Below are 13,214 nucleotides of genomic sequence, written 5' to 3'. Positions count from 1 at the left end.
GCACTTATCAGGATGATTATGCAAATATGCATATAAGTATCATGCTTACATGTCATGACTCTGTTGTCTTTAAAAACAATACATCAATAATGGATGTCATTTGCTCTGAAGGACTATTTTTCATTCTATTTTGCGAGCTATTAGATTTTTCAGTTGTGAAAATCATTTCTTTTCTCATTGTCATATTTATTCTGCCTCATACTAATGACTCCTTTCTTAATTTGGTCATGATGGGGCCCAGGGCTTTGAGTTTCTCTCACAATAATACCAGAAACCCAGAGCACTTCAGCGAATGGGAAACTGCATAAGAAATATTTAACCCTGATATCTGCAATAGGCTCCAGTACATCGATACTAAAGAAGGCGCTTAGTTTCATCCACCCACATAGGTAGTTATCTTCAGTTATTTTTGTTTTTCTTCACTTATTTTTCCAGCAGGTTGAAATATTTACCTGATCATACACTAGATAATTTCCTTTTTTTCCTCTTTTAATTTATACTGACCATTAGCTGCCTTGCTGAATAATCACTTTGTTTAAAATGGTTGGCATCTATCTGACTTTTGTAAAACTATGGTTGGTTCATATGTTATGGGCACAGTTCTTACAGTAGCATATAGAAATAGGTTGCTATGGTAAACCTGTAAACATCCAAATTAATGAATAATGATTAGTCTAAGTGGCTATGTGGGGTAGTGTGTAGCTCAGTGGTCTGTGTGCAGATGATTGTGGGTTCGAATCCAGTAGTCAGATGAGCAATAATACCAGCACTGGGACTTAGAGCAGGCCCATCCATCCACCCATCGTCCATCTTCTGTATCTGCTCGTTCTGTGCAGGGTTGTGGGGGTCTGTAGCCTATCCCAGAAGCTACAGGTGAACGGCAGGAGAATATCCAGGACAAGGCACCAACCCATCACAGAACACACAGACACACCATTCAGCAAGATGGGCAATTTGGCAACTCCAATTCACCTTTACTTCACCTTGAACAGGGCCATTAATCCTAATTGCTGCTGGATGACCCTGCTCTCTGACTCCAAGCTTCATCTCTAATACATTACCTTGAAGAAAAATACCTATTAAAATATACACATGTAAATTAAAGGGTAATACTCACATGAATATCTTTATGTCTATTTATGGTATGTAATTAGCTGCTTGGATTAGAAGTATTAGAAATGGCATGAAGCATTCAAAGGACTAATACATTTTGGAAGGTGTGTGAATTGTGTTAGGAAATATTTAAAATAGGTTGAATGTTAATGTACTGTATTTGTGATCAAAACATAGGTATGGAGCTGTACGGGACTGTTGAGTTTAAAACCTGAAAAGCCGAACAAGATACACCTTTTTCAGGTATTGTAGGCAAATTTTATATGGTGTTCTCAAACTGGCAGATTGATATATTTCAAGTGATGTCTTTCTATGTGTAATGAAAACTATTTACTCCTGAAACGTTGCCCTCTGACCTAGCTTAAATCCACCAATTGGAAAACAGTACACTCACACGAGCGCATATTCGTGTCCAATCATAAATCCGTTTGTAAGGAGGCGACTCTGCAGCGTCCAGTCGCTTCCTGTTGAAAGTACATGCCTGTGCTGCGATGGAGGCGTTGGTGCTGCCGGAGGATGAGTCCCACAAAGGCAACGGGGACACAGTTAAAGTCCCCGACAGACTGTTAAAGAGAGAACAAGTAAGGCAAGAGGAGGTTGAGCGACGTAAGGAGGCCAAAGAAAGCAAATCGGTTGCGGAAGAGAAAATCGATTACTTTTCTAATGCTTTTGGCACAGAAAGAGTCACAGTTGAAGAGCTGTTGTCCGGCTGCTCCGCAGAGAATGGCGGCGCCGCCGCTGCGGTCCTGGAAGACGTCTCCTCCAGGATCCAGCGCCTACAGAAATTTCTCAACGACAGCATGCCTTTCCTCACCCAGTACGAGCTTCGCCAGGCGCAGGCGTCGCTACAGAAGCTGCAGGGCGCCCTGGCCGACAAGCGGGATGAGGTGATGCCCAAGAAAAGGTTCGCTTTCCGATCGCGGAACTCGGCGCCGAGCAAAACCAAGATGTCCAGCGCGCTTCCGGCACAGCCTGCGGCGGAGGAGGGCGGCAGCGCATTCGTGGACGGCGCCGGGGTCGGCGTGACAGGACAGTGCGGCTTTTCCAACGTCTCCAGCCAGGTTCTGAGCAAAGGGCCGGATGAGATCTGGAAGCGGGACGTGCTCCTGACGCACCTGACGGGCTGCCGGGTGAGGCTTTACGGCGCGCCCAGCACCCTGCACATAAAACACATCCGCGACTCGGAGATCCTGTGCGGACCCGTTTCCGGCTCGGTCTTCGTGGACGATTGCTCCGGCTGCACGCTCGCCGTCCCCTGTCAGCAGCTGCGGACCCACAACACCGGCGACACCCGAATCTACCTGCATGTCACCAGCCGAGCGATCATCGAGGACTGCAATGGGGTTAGCTTCGCCCCTTTCAGCTGGACTTATCCGGCTTTGGACGCCGACTTCGAGGCTTCCGGACTGGACAAGTGCAGAAACAACTGGAGCCAAGTGGATGACTTCAACTGGCTGGCGGCGGATACGCCGTCCCCGAACTGGACGCTCATTCCCGAGTCGGAAAGGAGGACCAGCTGGGACTGATTTATGTATTATGCTGGCCTAGCGTTCATTGACGAGGGCAGTGGTTGTATGTCCTCTAAACACGATATATTTATTTTCACTTAATTTACAAGCAATTAGCAAGCCCAGAGATAAAGCCAGTATTCTACTAACCTGAACTATGATTAATGCCTCAATCTAACAGGAGACAGCTCATGATGTTTTTTCAGCTAATTCTTGGGATTACCTGCAGGAAAACCATGAAATAAATCTCCATTATCAGCCTTTATGCTTGTCCCTGTTAAATGAGTGTCTTGTGTGTCCACAGGAGAGAATGCAGTGTCTTTAATGAAAGTTTTTATCTACAAAAGTATTTACACACCCACTTGCAGGTCATATAAAAAGATGCATTTGGGCTGTGGTTTTGCAGCCTCCTGTACAGTGTCTGTTATGAATGTGCCTGTTGCTTTTCTTGCCCAGAGATCTCACTGTCAATTTGGGCATAATTGGGGGTGCAGTTTACATTTAGCTGCTAAGTTGCACTGGTGTGATTGGTTGACAAACTTGTAATCCTCTGACACGGCATCCATCCCTGAATGTTTCAATGAAAACAACCTTCCAGAAATTTAATCACACCATTTTTTTAAACTAGACAACATAGAGGTTCTTTTTTTGCAAAGATAAATGGCAAGAGAGAAGGTGAATGACAATATCAGGATTTTTAGAACAAGTAAGCTGTTGTATCTGTGATGCGTATTTTCTATCACAGCAAACAGGTGTGTAATTGGGCCTCATTTAAACTGCCTAAAGTGGCCCTATTTCATGGGTTAGTGTGACGGGTAGATGGCAGCACAGGGACACCCTGGGGTGGATGCCAATCTGTAACAATGCACACATACTGAGGGCTGGTTTCTGAACAGGCAGGGACAGGAACTGACTCCAAACCCTGGAAGCAAAAGGCCACAGCAAGTGCAATAGCGATGAATTTATGTAGCACATTTAAAACAATGGCAATAATGTTATATATGGTGCTTTACACTAATTGTACAATTAAACGGATAAATAAAAATACAGTAAGACACAGTAATACCCAAAAGAAAGAAAAGACAAACAAGCTGCGGCAACAAAACAGAATCAGTGATAGTTATTAAAGGTTGGTGAATAAAAGCATGTTTTCCATAATGCTCATTCCCTGCTATTATGAACTTCAGGGAAAATGTGCATCTCAGTGACCACAGGAAAGCTTAGTGAGATGTGGCTTCAGTCCATTACTGATGCATTTATCCAAAATGACATACATTTTTGTGAAAGCAAGGTCATACAGCTGGGGGAGGGGTGGGCTAGGGTCAGCTCAAGGGCATAATGGTGAACTACCAAGCAAAGCAGCAACCTAATAAGGTTATTAGTGAGCTCAGCTGACACGTGCAGCATGTGGGGCTCATTCAGTGGTCTCAGCCTGTTGAAATAAAGATGTTGCTCCAGGTGAGGCTCGAACTCACAACCTCAGCATGGCTCTGCTCGTACTGCTGTATAAGTACTGCGCGCTAACCGATTGCGCCACTGGAGCTAACTGGCTTTTTTTTTTTATATGAAATTAATTATTTCATCAGTTTCTGAATACCTTTGCTAAAGCAAGGGCTCCAGTATCAGTGTCAGATGAGTGACTGACAGTCCCAGGTAGGCCTGTCATTATTGTGCAGCATAATCCATGTTGTATACATGTTGCATACATACATTTTTAGGGTACTGGCAGATAATTGCTAATCACATGTTTCTAAGTAGAGGGAATAGATCTTTTGTTTTCTGAAGCCCGTTGTGGCTGCTGGCTGCTGGCAATATCCTGCATTTGAATGAAGCTTTGGCTGCTCTCAATGGTGATTTCGTAAGACTGTTCAAGAGTAACTAAGCAGCAGTTGGATAATGGTGGATGTTCAGATGCCAGGACACTCAGTGCCGAGGCTTGAGGCTTCACAGAACCAAGATAAACAATGAGGCAAACTCTACGTTTTTGCAGTAACTACTCCAAACTGTTAGCTGCGTTATTTTTGCAGTTCTTTTGAGGTGGATCAATGCTACTTCAAGCTTCAAAGGCCTAATTGCACTTTCGCGTTTCCCTCCTTTTGTAACAGGGACCTTGACTGTCTTAGGATGTGTTCATACTTGGCTCGATTCTGCCAATTCAAGGGGACTCAGTGTGTTTCCCACAAAAAAATGAGCCGTATGTGACAGCTCCAGACAAACTCACACCCCGCAAAAGCAACCCAAACTCAGAGCACTCCACCCCAAACTCAGAGCACTCCACCCCAAACTCAGAGCACTCCACCCCAAACTCAGAGCACTCTGTACAAGTCCACTTAGCAGGTTTGTTTGCTGGTGGTATGTGAACAGAAAGTGTGCTTTGCTTTTTTTCTGTGCTTTTTGGTCACTACGGGATACCTTACAGTGTTGATGTCACAACTGTCAAAACATTATCATGAATTCTTCAGATAGATGACAGTAATTTATAATAGTCTTTAATAGTTAAATGAAGTAGAAAATTTCATAAATTTACTGTAAAGGAAAACGCTACAGTCCGCTTTGTTTGGAGCATGCACCTCGTTAATACAGGGTCCCTTTTGTTTAACTTTCACAACACAACAAACCAGCTATGTGAAGAACCAAACCAGAAACTAAACCAATTACACTCCAAAACTGGAGATTAAACCGGGGCTTATGAGTCGTCAAGGATTTCCACAAATGGGATCAGACCAGTTAGGAGGTGTAGGATGACGTACAGGGATTTTGACTGTAATCATTTGGATCCTTTGCGATCCTTCTCCCTAGAATGGAAAAAGAATGGACAGAGTTAGATGGTGAGTCCAGCCATTCCGTCCAATTCATGCAGATTTATATGAAAAACAGATTTATATGGATGAAACCTTGGATCATCGGTTCTCAGCCACTTACTTATCTGAAGAAGATCCTGTGAAATAAGGAGTGTTTTCCTTTGGTATGGATTGAACCTTTGCACGCACTGTTTGCCTGCACACTGTTTTTTGAAACTGAGTGAGCTCTGACTGTAATCACGGAGACACTATTGATTAAGTGAAAATCAGTCAGCTCCTGAAGACAAACAGTTGTATTGTAGCAAAGACGCACTGAATCAGGATGGCACTAATGAAGGTGAAGTTCAACCTGAAGAGACGTGTGAAGCTTGCTCAAGGACTTTGGTTAATGTACTGGCTTGCCGTTGTGGTGGGAGTCCTGGTATTTAGTATGGGCCTCCTTTTCAAGACCGAGCTTCGCAAGCGGAGCGAGATGATGGACAACAAGGAAAGCCACTTTGTTCCCAACTTGCTGATCCTGGTGGGGCTGGTAGGATGCTGCATCAATGCCTTTGGTGGGAAAATCAGCTACGACTTGCTGGACGCCACCAAGTTTCCCAAGTGGAAGCCCCTGCTGAAGCCCTTTCTGATTGGCTGCATCTTCTTTGACATGCTTCTCTTCTTCACAGCGGTCCTGTGTTTCACTATGAGATTGTCCCTCCAGTTCACACTGGCTGATGGCCTGAAGAACAGCATGAAGTTCTACAAGGACACGGACATTCCGGGCCACTGCTTTATGAAGAGGACGCTGGATCTGACACAGATTGAGTTCCACTGCTGTGGAAACAACAACTACAAGGACTGGTTCGAAATCCAGTGGATCAGCAACCGTTACCTGGATTTTAGCTCCAAGGAGGTTAAAGAGTGAGTGGTACTGAGGGCCCATCTCTTGGGCTTTGTCAGTATGTTTTTGGAAGTGCCATTGAATGACGATCATTCTTAATTTATAAGTTTTCTTAATTAAGTTTTTATTACTGATGTAGCTTAATAACAATAGAAGCATATCCTGATTTTTGAGTAACTCTGTTAGCTGCATTTGCATTAGGGAGCAGTTATTGCTTTTGTATGAAGTATATAAATACAAAAATCTTCCCTGTCTTTTGTGCAGCAGTATAATCCATTACAGCTCCAGACGATGCTGAGGTCCCTTTAAGGCAGGCGTGTCACACTCCAGGCCTGGGGGGCCACAGCCCTGCACAGTTTTTGGTTTACCTTCATTTAACACACCTGATTAAACTCCTTGTGCTAATTAGCACACAGCTCTTAAGCTGAATCATTTATGGTGGAACAGGGAAAGAGCTAAAGCTACACAGGGCTCCGGCCCCCCAGGCCTGGAGTGTGACACCCCTGCCTTAAAGGCGTCATGTTTCACCACCGTGACGCGAAGGACCTCTAAAGGTGTTTTTCCACCATACCTTTGGTCCTTCCGGTACTTTCCTTTTTCCATCGACTTCCAGTGGGGTACCAGTACCAAAAGTTCCAGTACCAAGTCACGGGCGTAAATTATGGTGAGATGGGGGGGTTGAAACCCCCCCCCAATAATCAAAACCAGCCAATACAACCCGCTGGACCCCCTTAAATGGGTGGAGACCTCAAACATGTAGCCTGCCTCCGAAACATGTAAATAGCCTGCCTCCAAAACATGTAAACAGCCTGCCTCTGCCCCCCACGTGGGCCTCTGCCCCCCACAGCCGCATCAGCAGTAACGTGGAGGGGCAGTACCTGATGGACAGCGTCCCGTTTAGCTGCTGCAACCCCGGCTCCCCGCGGCCCTGCATCCAGCAGCAGCTGACCAATGACTCCGCCCACTACAGCTACGAGCACCGCAGTGAAGAGCTCAACATCTGGAGGCGTGGCTGCAGGGAGGCGCTGCTCTCCTACTACGGCGGCATGATGAGCAGCATCGGTGCACTGGTGCTGCTGCTCGACGTCCTGGAGGTGATCTGGCTTTTAGCCACAGCTCTGGCTGCTCTGCCAGTCATTAAGTCCTTAAGAATATAAGCTCAAGAGCAAATTTGTAACCCAGCCTCAGAGTATTCCCTTTCTTGTCAAGGCACAAAGTCACTCTTGAAAGTTGAGAACCCCTGAAAGTAGGTATGCTGGGCCACCTTTTAGCTTAGGGGTTTAGCTTCTGAACCATTGTACTAATTTCTGATCCAGTCCCATACGGCACATAGCCAACTAGACTTTGGGCGTATCTCAGTATGCGTACTTGACCGTACTTGTGTTCTTGTGTAATCGTGTTATGACATCTTCCATTGCCAAAGACCAGTTCCAATAGAACGGATGGAGAACTGTAAAAATCCCCAGATGTCGTTCTTGCCGTCCCAAATATCAAGGATACATCAGTTGCATCCTTGGAAAACAAGACCAATCCCATGATTCATTGCAGCCCAAGTTAGCAGGACCAGTCCTGAGAGCACAAGCACGACCTCAGCACTCATGGCATTGAGAAACAGCCTTTCTCTTACCATCGCTCTTTCACGCAGTCACATCACATTTGCTTTGTAGTCATTTTATGGGTATTTTCATTAGTTCTGCGAAGCAGCTAAGTTTCAGACACATTGGTTGGTGGAATTGCTGTGTGGGATTATCACTATTTAACTTAGTTTAGCCCAGTGGGGAACAGAAATGAAACCACCAGCTGGTTTAAATACACGTGTGTGATTGACAGACAGTGTGTGGCTCAGCGGGTTCAGATGCCAGGTCAGACGTCGGGTTTGCAGAATGATGTCACTGTTGGGCCCCTGGATAAGGTCCCTAACCCCCAGCTGCTCCAGGGCCCGGTGACCCTGCTTACTTAAATAAGCATGACACTCTGGATAAAAGTGTCTGCTGCATGCATAAAGTGTAAATAATCCCACAAATCTTGAGCTTTACAGACCCATTTCTCTCTTCATTAGCATTTATCCAATGATGCTTCAGTTAGCATTAGCCAGGATGAAAGAGCAGATAGCTGAAGCACACGGAGAGCGGGCATCTTAATGGCAGTGCCAGTTTCCCCCTGTCATTCTCCTAGGCTGCGTCTGGGCCATCGCTGCTCGGTGCTAACAGTGACCACTTCGCTGAGGTGCTGCTGACCCTTTTCATTTCTCAGAACCTTGGGCTCCATTTTAGGCCCAGGGGTCAGACTGGCCCCAGCCCCATGGCTCATGCTCACTCCCACGTTACGACGTTCCCCTGGCCGACCCCCAGATGACCCCCCTCCACTAGCACCTGCAGCAGAATCTAGATCAGGGTGCAGACTTGCTCGGGCTGTACTCCCCGCTCCTCTCCTTGCTCGGGCTGTACTCCCGCTCCTCTCCTTGCTCGGGCTGTACTCCCTGCTCCTCTCCTTGCTCGGGCTGTACTCCCTGCTCCTCTCCTTCTTCCTATCCTTTGTTAGACTCCTACTACTTCTATCGTATGTTACCATGGGAGGAATGTGCATGTAGCAGAGTGGCTAAAGACCGGTGGCTAACAGTCCTGGGGCTTGAAATAAACACCTGACAGGCCTGGAGCCCCGAGTATAAATGGCTGCAGGCTGCTCGCCCTTGTGGGCCTCTCCCACGCTGACAAATGAGGTACTTAAATATGTGCTGTGCTACAAGCTGCCCGCATTTTGTGTCTCATTTACAGCATTACGGTATCTCCATGTAAAGTGGCTTCCTGAGGCATTTAGTGTTTCTCTTGTCACGAATGTTGTATAAATATCTTTAGGGTCAATTGCAGCAGCTGAGCACTGATTTATTATTTTAAGAGGCTACCTGAGCCGCCCTGCTAAACTCAATCTGTGGGATTACCACAGACTGGAGGCAACGAGGGGAATCGCGACCCTGAAATAGCAACAGTTACGTGAAAGAGACACATTGGGGTGGGATCAAGATATTAGTGTTTGATGTTCTGCCTCCTTGATTGTGGATAAGTAATTAAATACTAACTTTAGATTGTTAGGCAGAAATAATCTCTAATTTGTTAGTCAGTCTACTCGGGAAAATTAAAGATATGAGTTTGTTGTCTTTATCTTTTTGGCTAATTAAATGTGTTTCATTCCTCCGGCCTCTAGGTGGCAGTAACAGCAGGACTGCAGTACCTGAACACATCTCTGGCAACACTTGTGATTCCAGAGGAACCAGAAAGTGAGAGTGAGGGCTGGCTGCTAGAGAAGACCCTAAGTGAGACCTTTTCTGACCTAATGGAGAAAATCAAGGCCTTGGGCAAGGCCAACCAGGTGCAGGGGGGGGTGGAGGAGGAGCCTGTTGTCACAGTGAGCTGAGTGAGCCACACCCACCAGGACTGAGGTCACTTCCTCCCATGGGAAGCCCCTGCTGAAGCCCTTTCTGATTGGCTGCATCTTCTTTGACATGCTTCTCTTCTTCACAGCGGTAAAATCCACTGAGATGGACACAAGCACACATCCACACTGACCACTGAAAGTGAAGGAGAGTGAAGTGGGTGATAAAATAAGACGCAAAATTTGTACATAATTGTTTGCATGTATATAATGAAAAATGCATGATAATACAAAAGAAACATGAAAAAGACTTTAATTTTGTACATATGAAAGAAAATCTATTTGAGTATAACGATCATCCCTCTCAACACACATACACACCCACGCGGTTTTGTTTTGTAATATAGCTCCACTAATCTAAACCCCAGAGGAGTACAAAATAAAATTAGTCTCATCTATTTTTGAATAATCTTTTTTTTTTTGCTCTGCAGATTTGTAGAATTTAATTGCTGGAATGTTTTACTCAGTGGACATTTAACTTAATAGTCACAAAGTCTGATAGTCAGAAGATGGAGACATTACAACACAAACTACTGATGAAACTTGGACTTGTACGAAGACATCAAAGTAGATCGTTTTGCATGAAAACAAAAAAAGGGAAGATCTCAGACTGTAAGGCCATGAGCTGACCTCCTGCTCTGACTGTGACACTGAGAGGTGACCCTCTTGTGTTGTCCTCAGTCTGAGGTTCTGGTTCTCACCGATTTCCACTGGTGTATCCAGGTCCTTGATTCTGCTCGATTGATTGATTGTCCTGATCCACACCTATGCCAATACTTCAGAGTATGCAGTTTGACTGATGATAAAGAGGGGGGGCTCTGGAACTCCACACCCTCCAGAGGGGGGGCTCTGGGACCCCACACCCTCCAGAGAAATTGAGGGCTGAGGGGGGAACTGAGATCGGCAGGTAAATTCTCCGGTTGTTTCTCCCCCTTGGCCTCTAGCTCTGTCTCAGGCAGGTCCCATATTCTTCTGTATGCTTCCTCTTATCAAGTCAGTCTGATAGACAAACCCAAAGCAGGCCACATGCACTGGAAAGGCTACTTCTTTGTAAAGATTAGCATTCATTTATAATTTGGTTTTTGTAAAAATCTGACATGAATAAATCGCTTCTGATTGTGTCTGCTATAGGTGTTGTCAGTATCAATAAAGGTTTGATGGCTGTCCATGTGGTGGTCTTTTAGCCAGTGTGGTGGTCTTTTAGCCAGTGTGGTGGTCTTTTAGCCAGTGTGGTGGTCTTTTAGTCAGTGTGGTGGTCTTTTAGCCAGTGTGGTGGTCTTTTAGCCAGTGTGGTGGTATGTCTGATGACTATGACGGACAAAATGAGCGAGAGTAAGGGTCAGGACCTCAGAAAACATCAACATTTAACTAAAAGTATCTATTCATCTTCCATGACCATTTAGCAGCACAGTAGCCTGGTTCTCATGATGATCATATCTTCAGATTCTGGTAGGAGGTCTGAGCATGTCTGAGAAGGTTCTCTGTCATCTACGCCATGGTATGTCTGTTAGCACTAAGTCAGAAGACTTGCTGTTTGACCTTGAAAATGTTCCAGCGGTCATCCAAGAGGCCTCATCAGTTCCCCAGAATTTAAACTTCTGTGGGGCATCCACTGGACCTGATTATATCACATGAGTGTCGCCTGGAGTCCAGAGATGGTTCTGGCAACGGGAAAGGTAAAGATTGTCTTCTCTGTGCACATCGTTGTCATCAAAAGAGTGCCATCAAAAAAGTGTCCTTTGACTGTAGATCACATTTTGTTCTACCCAGTGGAGTTACTGTTTGTATGTTATTTATGTATAGATTTGTGCTTTTCTCATTGTCCTGGACAGATCGCAGCACATTGTCTCGCCTGTTTAGGTCTTAGGGTCCGGTTGGGTTTGAAAAACACCAGGATGTGGTGCTTGTTGGAAATCTTTGATTTCCAACAAAAGTCTTCTTTGAGACTCCAGCCACGTCCAGCAAAAACTGGACTTGGTGGTCAGTTTGACAGGTGCATCTACTCGTCAACGCAAACAGCCTCATCTCCCAAACATGGAGATGAGATCCACACAGCAGCAGCCGGACGTTTGCAGCATGCAGACAGGACCAGGAGCTTCAGGTGCTGTTTGACTAAGCATCACAACAGCTAAGGCACAAGATCTAAGCCATTTTGAATGCGGTGTAAGCATTGGTGTCGTACATTGTGTTCAATGTGACTGTGGTGAGCAGGAAAGCTTCTCTGGACTTGCAGCTCGTTTAGCCTGGAAGCAGCTCTGGAGGCAAAGCTGGGTCTGGCCTGGTACATAATAAGTCGACCTAATGAAGGGACCACAGTGTGTATGTTACTCTACCTGCTGTGTTTCTCCCATCCGCTTGTAAATCTGGATTACAGAGAGGAAACACGAGCAAACTCAAGCAGAGGATACAAGCTGCACACAGGAATCAAACACTGAGCCAGGCATCAGGTCTGGGAGGATTTCGTGTTTGTTTAGAGTGTTTCAGTGTTTTTTTGGCAGGAAGTGGAACATGATTTTTAAAAGTAGAAGCTGTGCTTGGATTATGAGATGGCAGCCGGGGGGGGGCTCTATGTCACTTAGGCGGCATTTCATACGCAGTGGCCATCAAGCAGGAACAGGAAATGCTAAGCAGTGAGCTCCAGTGACATAACTGACCGATAAGGACAGTTTTCTCGGTATTATGCGTGGCCCACAGGTGTTCCGCTCGGACATAAGCTGTCATTAATGTGATAAGAACAGTAAGCAGCTTTGGCGATTGACCGATTAGACCCCTTGTCCCCTCACAAACTCTCCTGGATGGTAGGAGTCGCCGTGAGGGCAGAGGACACATTTCGCTACTGCAGTGTAGGTCCAGGTCCAGAAGCTACAAATCCAGACCAAGATTTTCTACCAACCAATTGAGCATAAAGAATCTCAGTCACAGAGAACTCAGCTGGTTGGTAGAAACAAAATCTTGGTCTGGATTTGCAGCTTCTGGACCTGAAATGCCCAACACTTCGCTACAGATCTGAAGGATTGCAGCCCTGTTGGCTGATTGCTGGGGAAAGAGTAAAACAGAACACGCATCAGAAATCCGTGCTGCGGCTTTGGGGTCATTTCTGGTTGGGATGTAGCGCCGCATCGCCCCAATCCTTAACTCCAGTACAGGAAGGGCCCCTCTTGACTGTGCTCCCAAGATCTACTGGGTTGGTGTCAGTGTGCAGTAATATTCCAGCTCCTGGCCCCCACAGCCGCAAGCCGTTGTCCCATCCTGACCCAAATCCCCTAAAAACACTCCATTCCTACTCTGCCACACGCACTCCATGCTCCGGGGCAGCGAATGCGGCACAACCTTTTCTGGAACAGCAGCGTTACACAATTCGCCAGCACGGAAACGGGCAGACGCCCAGGAAGCCTGGCACGTCGACTAGCGCCTCCCACTGGCAGGATCAAGGCCGTGCACGCCCGATGGAAGCTCGTTTTTATTCCAGAACTGCTGGGC

At 46.1% G+C, this 13,214-nt stretch overlaps 2 protein-coding genes and 1 non-coding gene across 3 annotated transcripts; 2 read left to right on the top strand and 1 right to left on the bottom strand.

Annotated features, from left to right (window-relative positions):
• Positions 1-1,142: 1,142 nt before the first annotated feature.
• Positions 1,143-2,884, top strand: tbcc (tubulin folding cofactor C). The gene has a single exon (XM_023820474.2). The coding sequence runs from the start codon at positions 1,605-1,607 to the stop codon at positions 2,637-2,639; it is 1,035 nt and encodes a 344-aa protein (XP_023676242.2). The 5' UTR covers positions 1,143-1,604; the 3' UTR covers positions 2,640-2,884.
• A 1,187-nt stretch (positions 2,885-4,071) lies between these two features.
• Positions 4,072-4,164, bottom strand: trnai-uau (transfer RNA isoleucine (anticodon UAU)). Its single transcript is given in 2 exon segments — positions 4,072-4,107; positions 4,127-4,164. It is a non-coding gene; the product is annotated as a tRNA-Ile (tRNA).
• A 1,335-nt stretch (positions 4,165-5,499) lies between these two features.
• LOC111848448 (peripherin-2-like) lies at positions 5,500-10,117 on the top strand. Its single transcript, XM_023820475.2, has 3 exons — positions 5,500-6,325; positions 7,153-7,399; positions 9,507-10,117. The coding sequence occupies exons 1-3, from the start codon at positions 5,745-5,747 to the stop codon at positions 9,714-9,716; spliced, it is 1,038 nt and encodes a 345-aa protein (XP_023676243.2). The 5' UTR covers positions 5,500-5,744; the 3' UTR covers positions 9,717-10,117.
• The last annotated feature ends 3,097 nt before the right edge of the window (positions 10,118-13,214 follow it).

Source organism: Paramormyrops kingsleyae, chromosome 20 (genome assembly GCF_048594095.1).
Source record: "Paramormyrops kingsleyae isolate MSU_618 chromosome 20, PKINGS_0.4, whole genome shotgun sequence".
NCBI lineage: Eukaryota > Metazoa > Chordata > Actinopteri > Osteoglossiformes > Mormyridae > Paramormyrops > Paramormyrops kingsleyae.
This window is presented reverse-complemented; position numbering and strand designations above follow the sequence as displayed.